Raw genomic sequence first — 24959 nt, 5'->3', positions numbered from 1 at the left:
CCTCTCTCCCCTCCACTTCCTCCTCTTCCTCTTTCTTCTCCTCTATTCCAGGCCTGCGAGTACTACAACTCCCAACTACACGTGGTCCATTACAAATATGATGAGTACGCAGGAGATTACCGGCTACTTCCCAGGTACAGAACAGGCTATGAAAGAGTTGCAAAATTCCGTCAACTTTCCCAAAATACCCAGGTTTTCCCAGAAATGTTGTGAAAGTTACCAGAATTTTGCAACCCGTGCCTATGATTACACCAATGTACAGAGCAGTGTGTGTACATATTTTCATTGTTCCGCATAAGAAAAGCACAGTACTTCGCCACTTCATGCACTTCTAAGTGTCAGGATGTTATGGGTATAAAGTTAGACAGGGCCCACTCCAGGGCTTAACTGTTTTTGACATAGCGTCTTTGTCAGGAACGCATGCCAGACTTTCCAAAAGCGTACTTCACATAAACACCAGGAAAGACGCAGCTGAAAACCTCAGCTAGACCAGAAGATCCAGGGACCGTGTCCCTAATGGAACCCTATTCCCTATTTAGTGCACTACTTTTGACCAGAGATCACTAAATAGGGAATAGGGTGCCATTTAAGATTCAGCCTGTGGTCTGCGGTTGCATAACGGGCCTCTTGAAAAATAGCTCTCTGTGATGTCAACAATGGGAACAAAAAACAAAATGGTGGACGTCGGTGGGATGTGTTGTTGAGTGGCAGGCTGTCCAGCTGCGGAGATGTCAGGGCTGTGCATTGGTCACTCAGCCATCAGAGCAGGGCCTCTTTGACCTCTGACCCCTATCCAGACCACTGTAATGTTCTCCTGGTCTCCCATGGGTTGGTTATGTTGGAGACCAGTTAACTTCACGTGACCTTACTGAGTTTGCTGAACTTACAATCTGTTTGAGTTGATATACTGTACATCGACTCTAAAACTGATCCATAGTTTACTTTTGATACTGTGTACAGTAGTTAACATCATAGATACTAAGAGACAATGTACATGCTCTGATAGAGGTTATATCCACATGATGAGTTTTCTCTCTGAATCAGTTCCTCTGTCTTTCCCTGGACACAGAGTTAGCAGCAGATCTGAGATCAGTTTGGGCTCATCATACTATATGTCTGGGATCCAAATGACAGATTGACAGCCCAGTTCACTATGAGCTAGTCCTCTTCACAAGCTGTGTCTCTCCAGAGATGACATAAACTCAGCAATAAAATAAACGTCCTCTTTATTTTCAGCAAACTTAACATGTGTAAATATTTGTATGAACATAACAAGATTATACAACTGAGACGTATCCTGAACAAGTTCCACAGACATGTGACTTAACAGAAATGGAATAATGTGTCCCTGAACCAAGTCAAAATCAAAATCAAAAGTAACAGTCAGTAGTATCTGGTGTGGCCACCAGCTGCATTAAGTACTGCAGTGCTTCTCCTCCTCATGGACTGCACCAGATTTGCCAGTTCTTGCTGTGAGATGTTACCCCAGCAAGGCACCTGCAAGTGTGATGTTCGGATGTACCAATCCTGTGCAGGTGTTGTTACACGTGGTCTGCCAATGCGAGGATGATCAGCTGTCCGTCCTGTCTCCCTGTAGCGCTGTCTTAGGCGTCTCACAGTATGGACATTGCAATTTATTGCCCTGGCCACATCTGCAGTCCTCATGCCTCCTTGCAGCATGCCTAAGGCACGTTCACGCAGATGAGCAGGGACCCTGGGCATCTTTCTTTTGGTGTTTTTCGGGGTCTGTAGAAAGGCCTCTCATGGTATCCTAAGTTTTCATAACTGTGACCTTAATTGCCTACTGTCTGTAAGCTGTTAGTGTCTTCGCATGGGAAACAGTGTTTAAACCCTTTACAATGAAGATCTGTGAAGTTATTTTGGATTTTTACGAATTATCTTTGAAAAACAGGGTCCTGAAAAAGGGCTGTTTCTTCTTTTTGCTAAGTTTAATCTGGCATGATGCAAGACTATTCAAACTATGACGTCCAAACACAGGGGTGTCCCTGAAGATTGCCTTTTTTTTAAGCCTGTTGGAGACACTTTTAAAAAGATGGCATGAATTATATTTGCTGAGACTGCTGTCCTTATAAAAGAGGGCTCAGTGCACACACACAAACACAGGGTGGCTCATGAGCGCACTTGAGCGTGGGCAGCCCTTTGTCGGGTCCTTTTCGGGAGGAGATGGAGAGGACTCGGCCACACATACAGTAAGTCATGGCTCAGCTCAGACACCCAGCCATAGAGATGGAGAAGAGAGAACACCTATCTTTGCCCCTTGGGGAGATTATCATAGCAATCTGCTATTTACCAAAACTGAACATTGTCCCTTTAACCCATTTAAAATGGAGCAAGACCTCGATGGCACTGCCCATGCTATAACAAGCTGTGTAGCAAGTCTACCCTCTATCCAACTCCATGCACCCAGCACCTCTACAGTAAAGCTTACCGTATGCTTCCCAGTCAAAAGAGTTCAAATTACACAATTTTTTTAAACGTTTGTTCATTTTGGTGTTCGGCAGCGTTCAGCTGGGTTTTTCCCCGGCTGTTTGAGCACACAACATTTTTTCTTGAGGCTTGTCGAAATTCGGTAGCCAAAGTTTATGCCCCTTAATCAGTGATTGGTCAAAAGCAGGGATTCTTCAATTAAGTGTTTGATGTCATTCAACAACAGACGACTAGTTTTCATGCACATTTCATTTGAGAAATACTGCACCAAACATCTTAGTTACTATCTAAAACTTCCTCGGCAAAAACGTCAAAATGAATGACAGATTTCTTGACTTATCTTAGATTCATTCGGACTATTTTGAGGAAGGGTACTTGTTGCTATGGCGTCTCAAGAGGGACAAACAGTAATATTGCCGCTTTTTTCTAGTTTTTCAAGCAAAGGTATTGTAAGGGAGTATGCAAGGGAGTATTTACTTCGCCTAGCCGAGTTTTGCTAGGAGCAAACCGAACCTATGTCTGCAGATACCTTCAGGGGAGTGAGAGCGCCAAAGGTTTCTAACTGTGTCTTGTAATCGTGAGTTAGTACTTAGGTGATCTTAGAACTTATACACAGAGCCAGGGGTTTTCCCTGACAATGTGATCTGGTCAGAAACCACTCTGGGCTCAAGTTAGCCCCTGCCTGTGTAGTTAAACAGGCCCTACTACTACTACAATATACTGCTGGACTGTTACGTTGCTATCAAAACACAGGTATCAACAGTAAAGTTGAGGTTGAATGTCATTACTGAGTCTAGTACATTTATGATATGATGAAAGGAGACATAGAAACAGGACATCCTCCCTGTCTGCGTCCCATATGACAGCCTATTCCCTAACTGCATAGTGCACTACTTTTGACCAGAGCCCTATGGGCCCTGTTCAAATGTAGTGCACTATGTAGTGGTAATAGGGTGCCTTTTGGAACGCAGACCGTCTCTCTTTCTGCCTGGAGGCTTTTAAGTGTAGTCTTCTCCCTCTTGATATCCCTAATGGAAGACATCCACCCCCGACTGTCTGTGAGGGGAGAGAGAAATGGGGGAGGCAGAATGAGGGGAGTAGAGGAGGGTGGGGAGAAAGAGCAAGTAAGCAAAGTTGAGAGGTTGGAAATCCCGCTCATCGAACGATGCTTGTGGTCCAGCCTTCCATGTCCTTTCAAACAGCGGCGCTAACGCTCAGCGCTCACAGGGGACAAAACTGACGCTCCTAACTGGATTCATTCTTCAAAATCACTATTTAACATGCAGCTATTTTTATGACTAGCTGGACCTGCCACTTGGTTTTGAAGTATTGAAACGAATCCATATGGTGGTGCATACAGGTGCAATCCACATACAGGTGCATCCTGTTTCCATTGGTCATCCTTGATGTTTCGACAACTTGATTGGAGTCCACCTGTGGTAAATTGAATTGATTGGACATGATTTGGAAAGGCACACACCGCTCTATATAAGGTCCTACAGTTGACAGTGCATGTCAGATCAAAAAGGTGGAAGGAATTGTCTGTAGAGCTCCAAAACAGGGGTGACTGTAGTATCCTCAAACGGACAAAAAGGAGACACAAGAGGCACCCCACACTCATTTTTAGATCCCAAGGGGTCTTTATTTTCATACCCGTATGCTCTCACTCTCATCACTATCTCCTTTGCCATCTTCTCAAGTCTTTACTTGGAACGCCATCCATCCACACACAGTATAGCATCTCACTTACATTTCTCAAATTTTAGGCATCCAGCTGAGGCCTTGGATGGATCATGTTACACTGAGATGGGCACAGGGGTATATGTACAGTCATTTTTTGGAGGGAGAACAGTGTGGGTGGTGGGTTGAGCACCTGCAGTGAAGCCGATTGTCTGGCTCGTCACATATTGACTAAAAGAGATTTAGAGATTTAGAAATTAGTTTAACATTGCCATAGTTCAACAGCTGAAAAGCGTCATTAACATACTACCAGAGATAGCAATATATTCAGTATTCACTGAATGAAGTAGCCTACCCATCCCCACTTACAATTGTCTTCATCAATTAAATAAATGATACTCTAGCACACTCAATTACATTATTATTGTAGGCTATAGACTACTCCTGTATCTACCTTGTACAAAACGTAATCAATTAATGAAATAGAGTACCCATCCGCATTTACAATATAATTGATCAGTTAGATAAATAATACTAGCATATACATTTATATTGTTGTAGAACAGGCTACTGCTGTATCCACACTATATTAGGATACTGTTGTGATATTGTCAGGCATGATTTTAGGTATTCGATCGAAGTTGTACCTCGTTTCCCTTCAGTGAAAAATAGTTATTTCATTTACAATTGAATTAATCCATTAAATAAATAATACTAGCACATCAAATTACGTTATTGTACACTAGCCTACCCCCACTATCGACACAGTAAATAACATTACCTACGTGCTTTCGACAATACGTTATCAACAAACTGGATCAAGTACATCTTGGTAATTATTTTCATAGTCTCTAATGAAACTATCTGGGCCCGACACTCGAAAATCCCTTCTGCAGCTTAAAACAGAACAACAACAAATGAATGACTGTGTCGCCGCCGAGCTCTCAAATACCGTGCCAGTCGCTCACTCTATGAACGGTCACTGCAATCCGGATTCCTTGGAACGTCCTTACCCTAAACTAACACGAAACTTAACCAATTAACATTTATACTTGATAGAGGAATGGACATCCCAATGATTCCGAATAGCTCAGACAGACCCTCTAGGAAATTCTATGAACTGCTCTATTCGACTGAAGGGACATCCCAAGGATTCCGAATAGCACCTATGAACTCATCTGAAAGCCGTGGACACAAAACTGATGTGGAACTGGTAACAACACAGTCTATGATTGGCTAACAACATCTAGATCTGTATACAGCGAGATAACATATCATCATAACATTAGGTGTTGAGGGAGAGACCGATTTATATACACATTGGGCATCATCTTTTCTAGGCCATTAGCGATAACAGGAAATACACACGCCGTAGGCTACACTATAGTTCAAGTTGGCTACCACGGAATGTCTGTTTGCACGGGACAAGTTGTACGTTTCAACATTTATGGTTGAGATTTAATTCATATAAATATAAACTATGCACATTATGACTTTCATTAACACGTGATACAGGCGTCACGCAGACATTAGTAAGGCGTTGGTATCATGTCAGGTGGTACGGTGGCCTAGGCTTATATATGTCCCTTATCACCCCCATACACTACTGTCAAATTGGGCACGCTCAGCTCCTCGTTCCGGTCCAGCTCCGCTCAGCTCACATACTCTGGTGGGGAGTAGACTAGAACAGTCGGGATGCTTATTTCCAGTGGTGGTGGTGGGGGGCAGATAAGGCTGGGCGATTATATCTCATTTTCGATTAATTCCAATGTATGGTGCGATATTCCAAGTGCCTGTATCGCAAGAATCAGGGTTTTGTTATTTTTCGTTTTTATGAGCGTTTATGTCCGCTTGTTCTTGTGTTGTATTTTTGCCCGTCTTTCGCTCCTCATGTGCTGGATGCACCTCCTCATTTACACCAGAGATCTGTATATAATGAAGAGATGCACTTCTCCACCCTAACAATGAGAGTCATTGTCCCAAAAGCGGGAAGGCTGGTAACAAGTTTCGGTCCATAGACCATAGAAACGCATTGGGCTAATTTTGGACAGATTTTAGCTTCGCCTCTTCCTCTATGATTTGCACACACCAAGCCTATCCCCCAGCCTGTGACGCCAATAAAGTTGAGAGGTGTCACGCCCTGACCAGCTTTTTATGTCTCTATTTTGGTTTGGTCAGGGTGTGATTTGGGTGGGCATTCTATGTTCATTTTTCTATGTTTTTGTATTTCTTTGTTTTGGCCGGGTATGGTTCTCAATCAGTGACAGCTGTCTATCGTTAGGTAGCTTTTTCCCACAGGTTTTTTGTGGGTAGTTAATTTCTGTTTAGTGTTTTGCACCTTTCAGGGCTGTTTCGGTTATCCCCTTTCTTATTTTGTTATAGTGTTCAGTTTTAATAAAGAAAGCATGGACACTTACCACGCTGAGCTTTGGTCCGATGATTCCTCTTCTTCAGATGACAAATACCGTTTGAGGACACATCTTTCTCTATGACAAGCGGTTTGAACTCTATTTGCGTTTGAGCTTTGGGCCCACAGAATGGACACAAAACACATTGAAACATTATTTTACTGTAATTGAGGATAAGTTATTTTCTAACAATACCCTTTTTATGTCTCAACTACTCAAATTGCGCGCAGAGTAGACCCTACTAAAACGAGAGTTTCAATGAACATTGATTTTGGAAAATGAATGCTCAGTTTGTTGCACAACATTGGTGTACCATGTACCGCTAGTAGCATTTTGGCCAAAAACTGTTATACTAGCTAGTCTGTTTTATAAATGGGTTTTATAAATGTACAGAAAGCATAAAACACAATTATATAAGGAATTGGCAACTCGTTCTCATTCTGATAAAAAAAAAGTTAGGCCACTTAATTTCAACATCTGAACAAACTGAATTTTCAAGCAGTTGGAGACAGACAGAAGAGTGTGTTCATAACAATTCAACTGTTCAACCTACTTAGCTAGCAAATAGGTCCAAGTTGGCTAAACTTGAAATATACAAATTGGCTGGCTAATCACTAGCACATGGGCTTAAGAGATTGTTGATGAGACCTGTGTTAATTTAGCCTAATGCCTGCTACAAGAAGCATTGCTGGAAAAAGTACTCAAACGTCATACTTGAGTAAAAGTGAAAATACCATAATAGAAAAATGACTAAAGTAAAAGTGAAAGTCGGCCAGTAAAATATTACTTGAGCAAAAGTCAAGAAGAATTTTTTTAATATATACTTATATATACTTAAGTATCAAAAGTAAAAGTATTAATACTTTCAAATCTTTATATTATGCAAACCAGACAGCATAATTTATAGTTTTTTGTGTATTTATGGATAGCCAGGGGCACACTCTGACATTAATTTACAAACAAAGCATTTGTGTTTAGTTAGTCCGCCAGATAAGAGGCAGCAGAGGTGACCAGGGATGTTCTCTTGATAGGTACGTGAATTTGACCATTTTCCTGTCAAAATGTGCCCAAGTACTTTTGGGTGTCAGGGGAAATGTATGGACTAAAAATAAATATATTTACTTTAGGAATGTAGTGAAGTAAAAGTTGTCAAAAACATAAATAGTAAAGTACAGATACCCCCCAAAAATACTTAAGTAGTACTTTAAAGTATTTTTATCAAATCAAATGTATTTATATAGCCCTTCTTACATCAGCTGATATCTCAAAGTGCTGTACAGAAACCCAGCCTAAAACCCCAAACAGACAGGAAGATCACATCAGTGACTCAACCCACTCAAGTGATGCACCCCTCCTAGGGACGGCATGAAAGAGCTAGTGACTCAGCCCCTGTAATAGGGTTAGAGGCAGAGAATCCCAGTGGAAAGAGGGGAACCGGCCAGGCAGAGACAGCAAGGGCGGTTCGTTGCTCCAGAGCCTTTCCGTTCACCTTCACACTCCTGGGCCAGACTACACTCAATCATATGACCCACTGAAGATATGAGTCTTCAGTAAAGACTTAAAGGTTGAGACCGAGTTTGCGTCTCTGACATGGGTAGGCAGACCGTTCCATAAAAATGGAGCTCTATAGGAGAAAGCCCTGCCTCCAGCTGTTTGATTAGAAATTCTAGGGACAATTAGGAGGCCTGCGTCTTGTGACCGTAGCGTACGTGTAGGTATGTACGGCAGGACCAAATCAGAGAGATGGGTAGGAGCAAGCCCGTGTAATGCTTTGTAGGTTAGCAGTAAAACCTTGAAATCAGCCCTTGCCTTGACAGGAAGCCAGTGTAGGGAGGCTAGCACTGGAGTAATATGATCACATTTTTGGGCTCTAGTCAGGATTCTAGCAGCCGTATTTAGCACTAACTGAAGATTATTTAGTGCTTTATCCGGGTAGCAGTAGTCTAATCTAGAAGTGACAAAAACATGGATACATTTTTCTACATAATTTTTGGACAGAAAGTTTCTGATTTTTACAATGTTGCGAAGATCTAAAAAATATGTCCTTGAAATATTAATCAAAAGAGAGATCAGGGTCCCGAGCAATGCCGAGGTCCTTCAGTTTTATTTGAGATTACTGTACAACCATCTAGATTAATTGTCAGATCCAACAGAAGATCTCTTTGTTTATTGGGACTTAGAACTAGCATCTCTGTTTTGTCCTAGTTTACAAGTAAAATATTTGCCGCCATCCACTTCCTTATGTCTGAATCACAGGCTTCCAGGGAGAGCAATTTTGGGGCTTCACAATGTTTCATCGAAATGTACAGCTGTGTATCGTCCGCATAGCAGTGAAAGTTAACATTATGTCTCCAAATTACATCATCAAGAGATAAAATATATAGTGAAAACAATAGTAGTCCTAAAACGGAACCTTGAGGAACACTGAAATTTACAGTTGATTTGTCAGAAGACAAACCATCCACAGAAACAAACTGATATCTTTCCAACAGATAAGATCTAAACCAGGCCAGAACTTGTCCGTGTAGACCTACTTGGATTTCCAATCTCTCCAAAAGAATGTGGTGATCGATGGTAATCAAAAGCAGTACTAAGGTCTAGGAGCACGAGGACAGATGCTGAGTCTTGGTAATTTACCACCATCACGAGTACAGTCTCAGTGCTATGATGGGGTCTAAAACCAGACTGAAGTATTTTGTATACATTGTTTGTTTTCAGTAAGGCAGTGAGTTTAAAAAATAAAATAAAAATGTACCTTTATTTTACTTGGCAAGTCAGTTAAGAACAAATTCTTATTTACAATGACGGCCTAGGAACAGTGGGTTAACTACCTGTTCAGGGGCAGAACGACAGATTTGTACCTTGTCAGCTCTGGGTTTTGAACTTGCAACCTTCCGGTTACTAGTCCAACGCTCTAACCAGTAGGCTACCCTGCCTCCCCAGTTGCTTTAGAGGAAAGGGAGTTTCGATATAGGCCGATTTTCGTTTTTTATATTTTCTGGGTCACGTTTTGGCATTTTCAAGAGAGGCTTTATTACACATCCTGTGAATCAAATCAAATCAAATGTATTTATATAGCCCTTCATACATCAGCTGATATCTCAAAGTGCTGTACAGAAATCCAGTCTAAAATATATAGAGCTGTTTATTATATTCAACATAGGAGGGCCAAGCACAGGAAACATCTCATTCAGTAGTTTAGTTGGAATAGGGTCCAGTATGCATGCAGCTTGAAATTTTAGAGGCGAAGACTATTTTCATCAATGTGTCAAGAGATAGAGTATTAAACAACTTGAGTGTCTCCCTTAATCCTAGGTCCTGGCAGTGTTGTGCAGACTCAGGACAACTGAGCTTTGGAGAATACACAGATTTAAAGATAAGACCGTAAGAAGCATTTAAGATCTGCATTTACAAAACGCAGCAAGCGATTTCTTAGGCGTTTTATCTTTTTGTCCTGTAGAATTCTGCGTTAACGCAGCCCCTAAGTTTTACTTGCTAGTTATCTAAGTAAGTCGCTGAATTAATAAGGTGACGGGGCATCATATTGTGTTAGCTGTCTGCTGTGTTTGAGAAGTCAAAGCCCTTTGGATGAGTTATCTGTACAGCTGCTATCTTGATTTCATTCTGTTTTTTTCCCTCTCCATTCTCGGCCCATATTCTCCTCCCCCATCTTCTCCGAGCACAGCAGGCAGGCCCATTGCCCTATCCACTCTAGACTCCACACAGACACAGCGTGTTAACATGCTGCTCCAGAGCCAGTATTGTTCTTTCTTCAAAATGTTGTCAATTTGCATAATGTCTTTCATTTACATTCGCTTGTAAATGTCCAAACTCACCAAAAAGGACATTCGGTAGCTCCTGCCTATCTATATATGCATAACTTTATGAGCTGGATTGCCGGTTTTGGCAATTCATTTATTTTTATTTGCCCTCGTTAGCATATTTAGCTAGCAGCCTCAATGGAAACTCGCTATTAGTTGTGCTAATTCTGTTAGCATTGTGATAATAAACAATAATAAATGGGCTGTTTTGAGGTTTTAATTTTTGCGCCCTCTTTTGTACTAAACCGGTAATTTCGTAAATGTGAAAATATGAAAATCTGGATACCGCCCAACCCTATCGTCATGAATGGCAGAAAGGATTCGAGACGGACTTCGGAACGGAAAAACAACATAATTAAAAAGGGAGGAATATACTCCTTATATAATATAATATAATATATAGTACATTTATTCAACTGTGAAGACAAACTTTGGAATTAAAAACTGCTAAATGAGTGAACTTGAGGATGAAACATCAGTAAGTGAAGTGATGGAAGGTCACGCGACTGAGGAAAATAGTTCTGTGGTTGAGGGCAATATTGAAGTGAGTGGCAATCAGGAGCCTATTGAGAAATGAAAATTGGCTGGAATTACTAGATTACTAGAGCCGGTCAGCATGAGTGAATGGGTGACACCCATCATACCAGTCCTTAATCAGAAGGATGTTGAAATCAGGATATGTGGAGACTATCCTTTTCCTGCAGTGGGCTAAATCAGGGTCACACAGTGTTTCTTGGTAGTCTTAAACAAATCTATTTTGAAACAAAAATATACACCTCACACACATGGTTATGGGCTTAGAAAAAAGAAGACACCTGCACACCTGTACCATGTCAGATATAGAGTTGAAATGTATTACATTTTGATTTGCATCCCAATATTACACTTGATATACTTCACAGAAGACTGAAATATAACAAAACCGTTTGACATTGAAACACCTGTTTTTTTAGTTAAAAAATAATAATAATTATGAAATTATGAAAAATATTATTAACATTCCACCATGAGACCATATAGGACGATTTGGTAATTTGACTAAAGGAAAGGGCAACAGTCACAGTTAACCCGGTGTTGTCTGCTGAACAGTATGCGCTACCACACATCGAAGACCTTTTCGCAGGTTTAGCTGGGGGTCAAAAGCTCAGCGAAATCGACCTCTGCCAAGCCTACTTTCAGATTCACGTGGAGGAAAAGTCAAAGGAGCAGATTGTCGTGCCACGTAATGGGCTCTTTAGGTAATTTCCTCTACCGTTTGGAATCACAAGTGTGCCAGCGCTGTTCCAGAGACCGATGGACCAGATCTTGAGTGGATTGCCAGGAGTACACTGCTACCTGGATGACATTCTCGTTACTGGAAAGGACGAAGAGGACCATCTCCAAAATGTATATTCGACCTTAGAGATTGAAGGACTAGACTGTGAGTTCATCTTTTGAATACCTTGGACATGTCATTGATGCTACGGGCCTCCATAAGGCTCCATCCACGGTCAATGCTATCTTGGACAGCCCAGCTCCTCAGAATGTGAGCGAACTACGTTCTTTCCTGAGTTACTAACTATGGACGCTTTATCCCAAGCTTAGCTTACGAAGCTGAAGCCACTGCATCAGTTGCTTTGTTAGGACAAAACATGGAAATGGACAGATCAATGCGAGGAAGCATTTGTGAAAACCAAGGAAACACTTCTGAAATCTGAGGCATGGACACACTTTGACCAATCATTGCCCATCCAAATAGCTTGTGATGCTAGTTCGTATGGTGTGGGAGCGGTCTTGTCCCATATCATATCATGGCTTCAGGTGAAGGGAAGCTGATTGTTTTTGCATCGTGAACATTGAAATGAACTACGCACCGATAAAACAAGGAGCCCTAGGCATAGTTTCTGGAGTGCGTAACCAAGTGGACATCTTCTTCTTCAGACAAGTGGAAAATGCACCAGTCAATTCAACACAAGTGCAGGGAAACACCACAAACGACCCGGTGTTAGCTGAAGTCATGGACATGAACATCAAGGATGTTGATGTCCATGAGGAGGAGATGTCCGTCCACAGGAGATGCTCCGGAACTGAAACCTTACCTTTCCAGGAGAACTGAGCGGTCAGTACAGTCCGGTTGTCTGCTGTGGGGGAGGATAGTTATCATTGAGATGCTTGGAGGTGTTTAGTTGGTTCGGATCGCCACTCCAACTCGTTAACAACAACAGATCGCAGCTACTGTCCCAAGAATTGGCTACAATCCTACAGGTGAATGGCGTACAGCACATCAGGTCTGCACCATATCATCCATCTGCCAACGGGCTCGCGGAGAGGATCATAGAGACCATGAAACATTAAAAGCGTCTCAGGATCAAGGGACACTGCACCAATACTTGAATAGCTCCCCAAGTATCCTACAGGAACAGACCTCACGCAACCACTAAGGCTTCGCCTGCATTGCTACTCATGAAGAGATAGCTATACACAAGCTTCGACCTATTCAAACCCCAGAACGCAAATGAGACAGTACAATATTACAGTATACTATAGAATGCTACGGTACTTACTATATAATTCTGTAATAAACTGTAGTATACTGTAGAATACTATACTCCACACTAGTATTCCTCGATCATAGTAGTTCTTAGTATTGCATTTTGTAGTATACTGTAGAATACTATATATAGTAAATACTGAAGTATTATCCACAAAAAAACATTGTAGTAAATACTACAGAAATGTCTGCAAAACACTAGATTGTTTTAGCTATAGTAAATACTACAGCATTTAATTTGCCATCCCCTGCCCATTCCCCTCCCCATATCCCAATTTTTGCCACCCGTAAGTGAGAAACCTACATGCCCAGTATAGACCATATATTGTGTTCCCTACAGGTTATAGAATAGAGCAGAAGCTCTGAACTACATTCAGATCCCAGTCCTTGCCTACCTGTTATGGAAAATTTGCTATTTTAGTATTTCTCCAGTATGTTTCCTCAAGGACAAAGCCCACCACTTCTATATCAAAGATAATTAAACGAAAACACTTTAGTAAATACTACAGTAATGTCCCTAAAAACTACAGTATACTCTAGTCTGCAAAAACACTACAGGAAAACCTACAGTATGCGACAGTCCACAAAACCAATGCAGTAATTACTATAGTAACGGACCAAAGGAGGAGGTTGTATATAACGGTTGTATGGCCACTTCAGTCCCCACAAGACTACAGTGAATACTGTACGTAAAGTCTGCAAAACACTACAGTGAATACTATAGTATTCCTACCATAGTATACACTATATTATTTTTTTTCATGTGGGATGTCAACAGGAGAGCCAAGTCAAGTGAACAAAGAACAGCTTTTAATCCTAGAGGAACTGTCTTGGCTAGGAACTACCTCAACGGACCAAAGTGTGGGTTCCTGCTACAGTCATTGCTCAGATTGGTCCTGTGTCCTACACTGTCCAGACCGCAGAGGAATGTTGTTCATAATGGGGACAATTTGTGTAAGAGGGGAGGAGATGTTGTATATAAAGGTTGTACCTCCGTACCTACCTTAGTTGTATGTAGTAGTACTTAGGTACCGTACCTACCTTAGTTGTATGTAGTAGTACTTAGGTACCGTACCTACCTTAGTTGTATGTAGTAGTACTTAGGTACCGTACCTACCTTAGTTGTATGTAGTAGTACTTAGGTACCGTACCTACCTTAGTTGTATGTAGTAGTACTTAGGTACCGTACCTACCTTAGTTGTATGTAGTAGTACTTAGGTACCGTACCTACCTTAGTTGTATGTAGTAGTACTTAGGTACCGTACCTACCTTAGTTGTATGTAGTAGTACTTCGGTACCGTACCTACCTTAGTTGTATGCGCAAAGCGTCATGGGTGTTGAATGTTGAACTGATCAGTGGTGGATAAAGTACTCAATTGTAATACTTGAGTAAAAGTAAAGATGACAGAATAGAAAATGACTCAATTAAAGTGAAAGTCACCGAGTACGACTTCAGTATTTTTACCTAGTTACTTTACACCGCTGGAACTGATCCCCCGTCTCCCGTCCCATCATTATTGAATTGTTATAAAGACGTGGTTATGAAGCCCACGAGACATGTTAATCACATACACTGCCAAAGCAAACATAAAGAAACATGTCAAATCTCTCTCTCCCTCACAGGAAGCTGTACAAGGCGGAGAAGTTGCCCTCCCACTCCTTTGAGATTGATCATGAAGACGTGGACAAGGATGAGGTCAGGCCTGTTTTCATGGATCCTATTCCCTTTCAATTCACTACTTTTGAACAGGGCCCATATGGCTATGGTCAATAGTATTGCACTGCATAGGGAATAGGGTGTCATTTGGGACGTAGCCTGAGTATGATGAATAGTCAGAGGCCATTGATTAGCCCTACTGTTAAACTGTCATAATGCACGTCTGCTCGCATATTTCTACTCTGTTGTTTTTGGTTTAGGGACATTGAGTAGAAGCTTTATTCAATTGAGTTCAACTGAACCAGAATCAATGACTCTCCAAAAACAATATCCTCTATGGCTCCTCCAGCTTCGGCTCTGTTACAGCAGGTGTATGTTCATGACAAATTAGGCATCATAGAATGAAATGGAACAAAGTATCTTATTGCATGTCAATGGCAGACATATTTAGACCTTGGTTTAGTTGGCCCCAAATGGCACCCTTTGTAGTGCATTACTTTTGACCAGAGCCCTATAAAGTTAGATTGCCTAAAAGTAGTGCATTTCATCGAGAATAGTTTGTCACGTGGGATGTACCCATCGAGCCTGATTTGAAGATGTCTGTTTTGGTTTTTGCAGGACACAACGTCTTTGTCCTCGTCTAAAGGAGGGTGTGGAGGAGGAGGGATCGGTGTGTTCCGATCGGGATGGCTCTATAAAGGGAACTTCAATAGCACTGTCAACAACAGCATCACTGTTCGGGTGGGGAAGTGTGCCACAGACTCCCCAGCAATACCCCCCTCTCTCAATTCACTTTTTTTCAAATGGCTTTATTGGCATGGGAAACATACACTATATATTGAAAGTATGTACCCCTTCAAATTAGTGGATTTGTCTATTTCAGCCACACCCGTTGCTGACAGGTGTATACAATCGAGCACACAGCCATGCAATCTCCATAGACAAACATTGGCAGTAGAATGGTCTTACTGAAGAACTCAGTGACTTTCAACGTGGCACCATCATAGGATGGTGTAAAGCTCACTGCCATTGGACTCTGGACCAGTATAAATGCGTTCTCTGGAGTGACGAATCACGTGTCACCATCTGAAAGTCCGACGTGCGAATCTGGGTTTGGCGGATGCCAGGAAAACGCTACCTGCCCCAATGTATAGTGCCAACTGTAAAGTTTATTGGCGGTGGAATAATGATCTGGGAATGTTTTTCATGGTTTGGGCTAGGCCCTTAATTCCAGTTTTGGGAAATCTTAACGCTACAGCATACAGTGACATTCTAGACGATTCTGTGCTTCCAACAGTTTGGGGAAGGCCTTTTCCTGTCTCAGCACTTTAATGCCCCCGTGCACAAAGCGAGGTCCATACAGAAATGGTTTGTTGAGACCGGTGTGGAAGAACATGACTGGCCTGCACAGAGCCCTGACCTCAACCCCATCGAACACCTTTGGGATGAATTGGAATGCCGACTGCAAGCAATATCAGTGCCCGACCTCACTAATGCTCTTGTGGTTAAATGCAATGTTCCAACATCTAGTGGAAAGCCTTCCCAGAAGAGTGGAGGCTGTTATAGCAGCAATGTTCCAACATATAGTGGAAAGCCTTCCCAGAAGAGTGGAGGCTGTTATAGCAGCAATGTTCCAACATCTAGGGGAAAGCCTTCCCAGAAGAGTGGAGGCTCTTTTTAACAGACCAACTCCATGTTCATGCCCATGATTTTGGAATGAGATGTTCGACGAGCAGGTGCCCGCATACTTGTTGTAGTGTATGTTTACATTGCCAAAGCAAGTGAAATAGATTACAAACAAAATTGAAATGTTCAAATTCTTTGTGTTTCTGTCTCTCGTGCTCTCTCTTTGATGCCTGTCTTCCTCTCTCTCTCTCTCTCTCTCTGTCTCTGTCTCTGTCTCTCTGTCTCTCTGTCTCTCTCTGTACTCCTCTCTTTGGCGTTTCTTCCCCTCCCCCACCATCTTTTTTACCTCGTCATAGGACTTTTTCCTACTACATTCCTCTTTCTCGCAAACAGACATTTCTTGATTCTCTCTCCTTTCTGTCGTCTCACTCTTTTCCTGGTCACCCTCTCAGCCTCCCCCTCCCATTCTGTCCTCTGAAAAAGCAGACTCTTCGTTAGACCGGCCCTGCAGGGTCCTAGCACTTTTTTATGACCTCATCAGTCCCCCCTGGCTTTAAGTTATGGCCTGTCTCTTCTAAAGAGACTTTGTGTTAATGTAGAGCACCACTGGCCCAGGCCATGTCCAATTTACTGTCACATAGTCAGTGGTTGGGTCCCAAATGGCCTGTTCGCTATGTAGTGCACTACTACTTACCTTTATACAGAGCCCTACCCATAGGGCCCTGGTCAAAAGTAGTGCACTTTATAGGGAATAGTGTGCCATTTGGGACAGAACCTCAGATTATTGTCTGAGTTAGGGTAACTACGTCTTTATTGCCTGTAATTGATTTTTGATGGGGTTGTATTTTTATTTTGACATCCTTGTAGTCGTTCAAGAGGAGGTACTTCCAGCTGACACAGCTGACTGATAACTCCTACATCATGAACTTTTACAAAGATGAGAAGATCTCCAAAGAACCCAAGGGCTGCATCTTCCTGGACTCGTGTACCGGTGTGGTTCAGGTGGGTAGATGATGATAGAGTCCCAATAGACTGTGAAATTAGATTTGCACACACATGCATGCATTCGGGGATATACACACACACACACACACACACACACACACACACACACAGAGATTGACACACTTGCTATCTGTAGAACGCAGACTGGCCAATCGAGGAGCTCGGAGTGTTGCAACTTTCCCTAGCTAAGACTCTTGAGAGGAAATAAACTGAACAAAAACAAAAATGTAATACGCTCTAAAAGATTATTTCTCTCACAGATTTGTTTACCACCCTGTTTGTGAGCATTTCTCATTTGCCAAGATAATCCATCCACCTGACAGGTGTTGCATATCAAGAAGCTGATTAAACAGCTGAGGAGTATTTCTGTCTGTACTAAAGCCCTTTTGTGGGGGAAACCTCATCCTGATTGGCTGGGCATGGCTTCCCAGTGGGTGGGCCTATGCCCTCCCAGGCCCACCCATTTGAAATCCATAAATTAGGGCCTAATTCATGTATTTCAATTGACTGATTTCCTTATATGTACTGTAATTAAGAAGAATCTCAGAAATTGTTGGAAGTTGCATATATGTTTTTGTTCAGTATAGGTGTAGTCAGGTCTATAAATGCAGCAGGAAGGCTACCAAAGAACTGCGTCCCAACTGCATCCCTATTCCCTACATAGTGCACTACTTATGACCAGAGCCCTATGGGTTATTGTAACACAATGTTACAATTCGGATACGATATGGTAAGATACAATAGGAGATTTCACAGACGCAACTAGTCGTGCACTACCCAAATGCACAAAATTCACTAATTTACTGACTTGTCTGTCAAAGTACGGGCGAACTAACACTAACCAAAACACCCCCTGTAGAACAACCGTCTGAGGAAGTATGCCTTTGAGCTGAAGATGAACGAGGTGACGTACTTCGTGCTGGCGGCGGAGAGCGAGCAGGACATGGAGGAGTGGATCAGTACCTTGACCCGGATCCTCCAGATCAGCCCCAATGACGGCCCCATCCCACTGACGCAGCTGGACCGTAAGAATGTAGACCTCATCGACACACGGCAAGGTGAGTACTCTGGACCTCCATACAGATTCAGGATCAGCTTCCCCTCCCCCAATCCTAACCGTTACCATTAGTGGGGAAAATGCTAAACTCACCCAAGATCAGCGTCTAGATGCAACTTCACCCTACATCTACTCTGGACCTGGTTCCGGTTTATTAGGACACAGTGTAGTAAAACCTTTCGCAACGGATAATGAGAAAAAGCTCAATTTTTAATCGTTTTTGTTCCGTGTGCCTACTGAAAACGAACCCTGATGACGAGAAGAGACACACTCATCGTAACGTGTCCTGAAAACAAGACTTGAAAACAACATCTTAAGGAAGATGTTCCCTGACTGTTTGCTGTCTCCCAAAAGTGATTTTTTTAAATGATGTAGTATCACTGAGTTTCATAGAAAATAACTTATGGGAGCAACAAATGCTGAGTGGACATATTCCTTTAAAAAAAAACTTAGATCCTGACACCTAAGCCTCATAGCCCCAGAGCGGGAGAGGAAAGAGTAGAGGAGTTTGGAATATAGAGTAGAATATGCCCAACAGAACCCTAGCCTGGTTCCAGATCTGTTTGAGCATTAAGGTATTCATAATCTGGTATTCATAATGTCTGTAAGGATATTCTGCCATGGCTAAGTTGAGACTTAATGTGCGGTGACTTGATCCTTATTGTTTGTGGTCCACCAGGAAATTAGACCGGACACAAGGAAAAACACTCCACCTTGGTTTTTATAGCTTAAACATAGTAAAAAAAAAATTAAAAGCCTCAGTGTGGAATATAACCAAACAAATTGCACACACCGCCCTGGACCATGGAGAATTGAGGTTGTGAAAACGACTACGAATGATGTAATAGCCGTAGTCATCATGGTTCTGTGTTGCTGTACTAACATGATGTTAAATCAAGTTCGGTGTACTAACTGACCTGAGCCTTTATTAGCCATTAAGCTCCATTCTAATATCACCTGGAGGTGATGTGGTGTACAGTTTCATCAACCGCGCTGGCTGGTGGAGCTCCCAGAGCTAATCCTGAATCTGACACGTCATGCTGAGTTAGATATTATAGTAGCGGTGGCTATTCAACAACCTGATGGTCAGGGGGGATAGAAGCTGTTGGCCATTCTGTTAGTTTGAGCCATGATGCTCTTGTATTGCCCGTACCAGAGTGATGGAAGCAGGGAGAACAGGTCGTGGCTCGGGTGGCTGAGGTCCCTGATGATCTTCTTGGCCTTCCTGCAACGCCTGGTGTTGTAGGTGCCCTGGAAGGCAGGCAGTGTGCACCCAGTGGTGTGTTCGGCTGAGCGTACTACCCTCTGTATTGCCTTGCGGTCAGTGGCAGTGGCGTTGCCGTACCAGGCTTTGATGCAGTCCAACAGTATAGTATGCTTTGGATGGTGCTCCTGTAGAACACTGTTAGGGCCCTTGTGGAGAGACTTAATTTCGTCAGCCTCAGGGTCGGTGGCTGTCGTGACTTATTCTTCACAGTGTCCATGTGGTTAGACCATTTCAGCTCCTCTGAGATGTCTAATCGTTTCATTCCGAACAGAACCCCAGAACCCCAGCAGAATTATACCCAGGAGGAGCGGCTTCTACTGTATGAAGGAACTTTGAATGTCCTTTGAGCTAGCTAGCTAACAAGCTTGCGTTATCAAGCAAACAAGCTTGTGAGAGCGCCGCCAGAATTAAAAACACGTCTTACCTTTTTGCAGTTAATAAATCCAACGTGAAACATGCTAACTAATCCTTTAACTAGTATTGAAAAGGTGAATCCATTCTTCTCTAGCTAATAAAACATCTCTCTCCCTATCTTCACATGCTTCTAACGTCAGTACAGTGGCCTGCAGTATGCTTCGGAGGGGGGATGGGCAGGTAGCCTTAACACGCATACACAAAGATTTCGGCTCGTAGACAGATGCTGGAATAAGTTTCTGAGTGACAGAGTGGGGGCTTTGCATTTGCTGCTTTTGTTGCGTGTCTGGAATGTAAAAGAAAGTTATTACCGGTTTCCATGTTTTAAAATAACAGTTCTCTTCTGGAACAGTATGGGTCACTTTTGTTCCAGGTTCCATTTCGGTTCCTTGAAAAATGACTTATTTTCTGGTTTTTGGTTCTGTTCCCTGAACCGGTTCCAACCCTTGGGAAGAGGTAATGTTGCCTACCTTCACCACCCGGGTGCGGCCTGTCAGGAAGTCCGCATTGGGAGGAGTTCAGTCCCAGGGCTGTGAGCTTAGAGAGCACTATGGTATTGAAGGCTGAGCTGTAGTCGATTTAACAGCATCCTCACGTATGCATTCTTGTCCAGATGGGTGAGGGCTGTGTGCAGTGCAATGGTGATTGCATCGTCCGTGGATCTGTCGGGGCGGTATTCGAATTCGAGAGGGTGGAGGGTGTCAAGGGAAGGAGGAGGTTATGTGGTCTTTGACTCTCGAAGCACTTCATGATGACGGAGGTGACGGTAGTCATTCAGTTCAGTTACTTTCCCTTTCTTGAGCACAGGGATGATAGCTAGAGAGAGTTTGAAAATGCCAGAAAACACAACAACTAGCTGGCCTGCACATGCTCTGAGGGTGTGGCTAGGGACGCCACCTGGGCCGCCAGCTCTGCGAGGGTTAACACGTTTGAATGACTTAAATTCTATTTATTTATTTGACCTTTATTTAACTAGGCAAGTCAGTTAAGAACAAATTCTTATTTTCAATGACATCCTAGGATCAGTGGGTTAACTGCCTTGTTCAGGGGCAGAAGGGCAGATTTGTACCTTGTCAGCTCAGGGATTCGATCTTGCAACCTTTTGGTCCAAGTCCAACGCTCTAGCCACTAGACTTGGACTTCCTCCAACCGTAAGCACGTAGCCCTTGTTGTCCTCAGGGGCTCTCCTCGGCAGCTCAGAGTCGTTTTGCATGAACCGTGAGAAAACGGTGTTTCGCTGTCTTTTTGTAATCCGTGATCGTTAGAAACCCCTGCCACATATGACTAGTATCCGACACGCAGAATTGCTCCTCCACTTTCTCCCTATACTTGTGTCTCGGCATCTGGATCGATCTTCGTAGGTCTTATTTGTTCTGTTTAACCATGCAATGAGAGAAGAGGAGCAGCATCAGCAGACCTAATACACATTCAAGATACCATACTTTAGACAAGTTAAACACACCAGGCAGAAGGCTACAGAGGTTAAAGGGCAATCTATAGTACAGGGACAGAGCAAACACCTCACCATTGTTCCTGTAAAAAGTCAAGGGACAAGGGTGGAGAAATGCAACCACTCACAGAGAGTCATGGCCACAGACCGACCATCCACTGGACCAAAAATAAAGTTTACAATGCTTTAAAATAAAAAATATAAAAAATAGAATGATTATTCATGTAGGCGTGAACAAAATGTAAAAATAACTGGGAAAAACAAGCTCACACTTCAGTCTCTGTCCGGGCAAGATCTGCGGATCACAATCAATAAGCACATGGACCTTAATGCCCCCCCAGCAAAAACACAGAGAGAAGCTCCTCCAACCCTTAAGTCACAGGGGGGTCAAATACAGACTTATTTTAGTTTTAATTGGAATGCCATCAGAGGATGGACTGTTTAAAGTAAGACCGGAATGGAGCCCAAGCCTCATTAAACAGTTTGGGGTTCCCACGTGAATTGAATTGAATTTTTTCTAGTTTCAGAGAGCACAACACATCTCTAAACCAATATTTATAAGATGGGGGAGCTGCCATCTTCCAGTTATGTAGTATTAGCTGTCTAGCTAAAAGAGTTGTATAAGCAACAGTGTCCGACTGGATTCTTGATAGGGGGGTACCCATGGGCAGTAACAGTGTCATATCTATCAGAGAAACATTTAAATATTAATTCCCAGAAACCTGACAGTTTATGACAGCCCCAAAACATATGCAACAGTGTGGCTGGTTCCACTTTACATCTGACACAGGTAGGATCAAAATCAGAGAATATTCTTCCAAGTTTGGCCCCCGACCAGTGGATACGGTGAACCACCTTGAATTGAATGAGGCTGTGTCTAGTGCTAAAAGAGGACGAGTGCACCCTGTGCAGCACAGATTCCCAGGTGTCTTCCCCAAGTTCCTCCCCCAAATCCTTTTCCCATTGAGTCTTTAAAGGCACCAAAGAAGGGTTCTGTAAGTCATGAATGATTGCATATACATCTGAAATTGCACCCCTAGGAAGCTTGTTCAACTCCAAGATGCTCTCTATAGCTGTATTCACAGGCCTATTGGGAAATCCAGGTGTGTTAGCTCTGACAAAGTTTCTAGTCTGGAGATAGCGAAAAGAGTGGGATTGGGGGAGATTGAACTTTTCCTGCAGCTGAGAAAAAGAGGCAAATGTATCATCAAAGAATAATTGGGCTAGCGAGGAGAGGCCTAGTGAGTGCCAAATGCCAAAAGCCCCATCATTCAAAGATGGAGGAAATAAAATGGTCTGATTGATTGGGCCTGATAGAGAAAAGCCTCGGAGGCTAAAGGCTAAACGGAACTGATTCCAAATTTTAAGAGAATGCTTTACAATTGGGTTGACACACCTTTTGCCTCGGGACACTGGGAGAGACAAGCACAACACAGAGGAAAGTGCTGCAGGTTTACACGATTCAGACTCCATCTGGACCCAGAGTGGTCTAGGGCCAGTAGGATCAGTCTGCAGCCAGTACAGAACGGCTCTGAAAATTTCAGCCCAGTAGTATGTCTGAAAATTTGGTAGAGCTAAACCCCCCAATGACCTAGGCTTCTGTAAATGTTTTCTACCAATCTGTGGTACCTTGCCATCCCAAATAAAATGCATGAATGTTTGATCCAGTGAAATAAAAAAAGATTTTGGAATAAAAATGGGTAAACATTGAAATAAATATAAACATTTGGGCAACACATTCATGTTAATGACATTAATCCTTCCGATAAGAGAAAGGGGTAGCGAATTCCAAAAAGTAAAAGATTGTTTCAAGCTGTCTGCTGGAGCAACAAAGTTTTCCTGAAACAAATTTGAATATTTCCTTGTCACTTTTACTCCCAAGTAGGTGAATTGATCCCGGACAATCCTAAACTGAGAACTTGTAAAAGAGCACTTTAAAGCAGCCTTGTTTACCAGAAAAAGCTCACTCTTGCCTAGATTCAGCTTGTACCCTGAGATTGATCCAATCTTTTTAAGAACAGATAGGGCACGTGGCAATGAGGTATCGGGGTTGGAGATAAACAAAAGGAGGTCGTCAGCATATAGCGAGACTTTCTGCTCCCAGCCCGCCCTGATTATACCTTGAATGGCATCATCAGAGCGTAGTGCAATGGCGAGAGGCTCGATTGCCAAAGCAAACAACAAGGGGGAGAGTGGACAACCCTGTCTGGATCCGCAGTGTTTAAAAGCGAGATTGGGCGATAGGATCCACATTCCAGGGGGTCTTTGTTTTTTCTTTGGTAGTAATGAAATTGAAGCCTGATAAAGACTAGGTGGTAGCTTTGAAGTATTAAGGCACTCTGCAAATAGTCGAGACAAGAATGGGCAAAGCAGACCAGAAAACATCCTGTAAAATTCGGTTGGAAAACCGTCCGGACCCGGTGATTTACCACTTTTCATTGCGGACACTGCTGTTGCAATCTCCTCAAGCGTAAATTCTTCTTCTAGACAGTCATGGGAGTCCGTATCAATTGGAGGCATATTCAAGCCATTATAGAAGGAGTCAATCAGCAAAGGGTCTTGAGGGGATTCAGAGGTGTATAGCTCAGAGTAAAATTGTTTAAATTGATCATTGAACTCTTTATGTATAACTGTGGTGGCACCAGACGGGGTCCTTATTTGTGGGATTAAACGTGAGGCCTCAGATTTATGGATCTGATGCGCAAGGAGTTTACTGGCCTTGTCGCCTTGTTCATAGATTTTGTATCGAGCTCGCAAGAGTAACTGTTCAGCTTGCCTGGTAGAAAGCTCATCAAATTCAGATTGGAGTAGTTGGCGCTCTTTATGCAGATCAGAGGAAGGATCTGTAGCATATTTCTCATCCAATGTGGCTATGGACTCGCTCAGGTCCCGAAGACGCTGGTAGCGAACTCTGTTTTGGTTGGCTGTATGAGAAATAATTTGGCCACGTAGGTATGCTTTGAGAGACTCCCATATGGTAGAGCAGGACATACCTGGTATTGAATTAGTTTCTAGGAATAAGGTGATTTCAGAATAAATGAAATTGACAAACTCCTTATCTGAGAGTAAAATGGGGTTGAGACGCCATTGATAACACATAGGAGGTCGCTGGGGAAATTTTAGTTCAAGCACTAATGGTGAATTGTCAGAGATAACAATACTCTCGTAAGTACACTGCCGAAGGTTAGGCAGAAGTTTTTTGTCCAAAAAGAAGTAATCAATCCGGGAGTATGTTTGATGAACATGAGAATAAAAGGAATACTGTTGAAATCCCCCCCTAAAATCAACAAATGAGAATCTAAATTGGGAATAGCAGACAGAAAGGAAGAAATTAAACTCAATTGGGAGCATAAACACTAGCCAAAACAAAAGGGGTAGAAAACAGTTCACCGGTTACTATGACGTATCGTCCCTTAGGATCAGAAATAACCTCAGAAGCTACAAAGGGAGTAGCTTTATCAACCAGAATAGCAGCACCTCTTGATTTACTATGAACGTTTGAGTGGAACACTTGACCAACCCAGTCCTTACGCATCCTAAAATGCTCACCAGTCCTCAAGTGAGTCTCTTGTAGAAATGCAATATTTGCATTCAAA

General features: G+C 42.6%; 1 protein-coding gene across 7 annotated transcripts in view; it reads left to right on the top strand.

The window, feature by feature from the left end:
• Positions 1-24959, top strand: part of LOC118396802 (dedicator of cytokinesis protein 10-like) — a 183140-nt gene that overhangs the window by 90838 nt on the left and 67343 nt on the right. For all 7 annotated transcript variants that reach the window (XM_052467187.1, XM_052467186.1, XM_052467191.1 and 4 more), the window contains exons 4-8: positions 52-134; positions 14511-14583; positions 15163-15285; positions 17038-17172; positions 18035-18233. In XM_052467187.1, the coding sequence (XP_052323147.1) occupies positions 52-134; positions 14511-14583; positions 15163-15285; positions 17038-17172; positions 18035-18233 (613 nt within the window). The remainder of the gene's footprint in view (positions 1-51; positions 135-14510; positions 14584-15162; positions 15286-17037; positions 17173-18034; positions 18234-24959) is intronic.

Source organism: Oncorhynchus keta, chromosome 18 (genome assembly GCF_023373465.1).
Source record: "Oncorhynchus keta strain PuntledgeMale-10-30-2019 chromosome 18, Oket_V2, whole genome shotgun sequence".
NCBI lineage: Eukaryota > Metazoa > Chordata > Actinopteri > Salmoniformes > Salmonidae > Oncorhynchus > Oncorhynchus keta.
The sequence above is the reverse complement of the archived record's forward strand: the minus strand, read 5'-3'. Positions and strand labels throughout refer to the sequence as shown.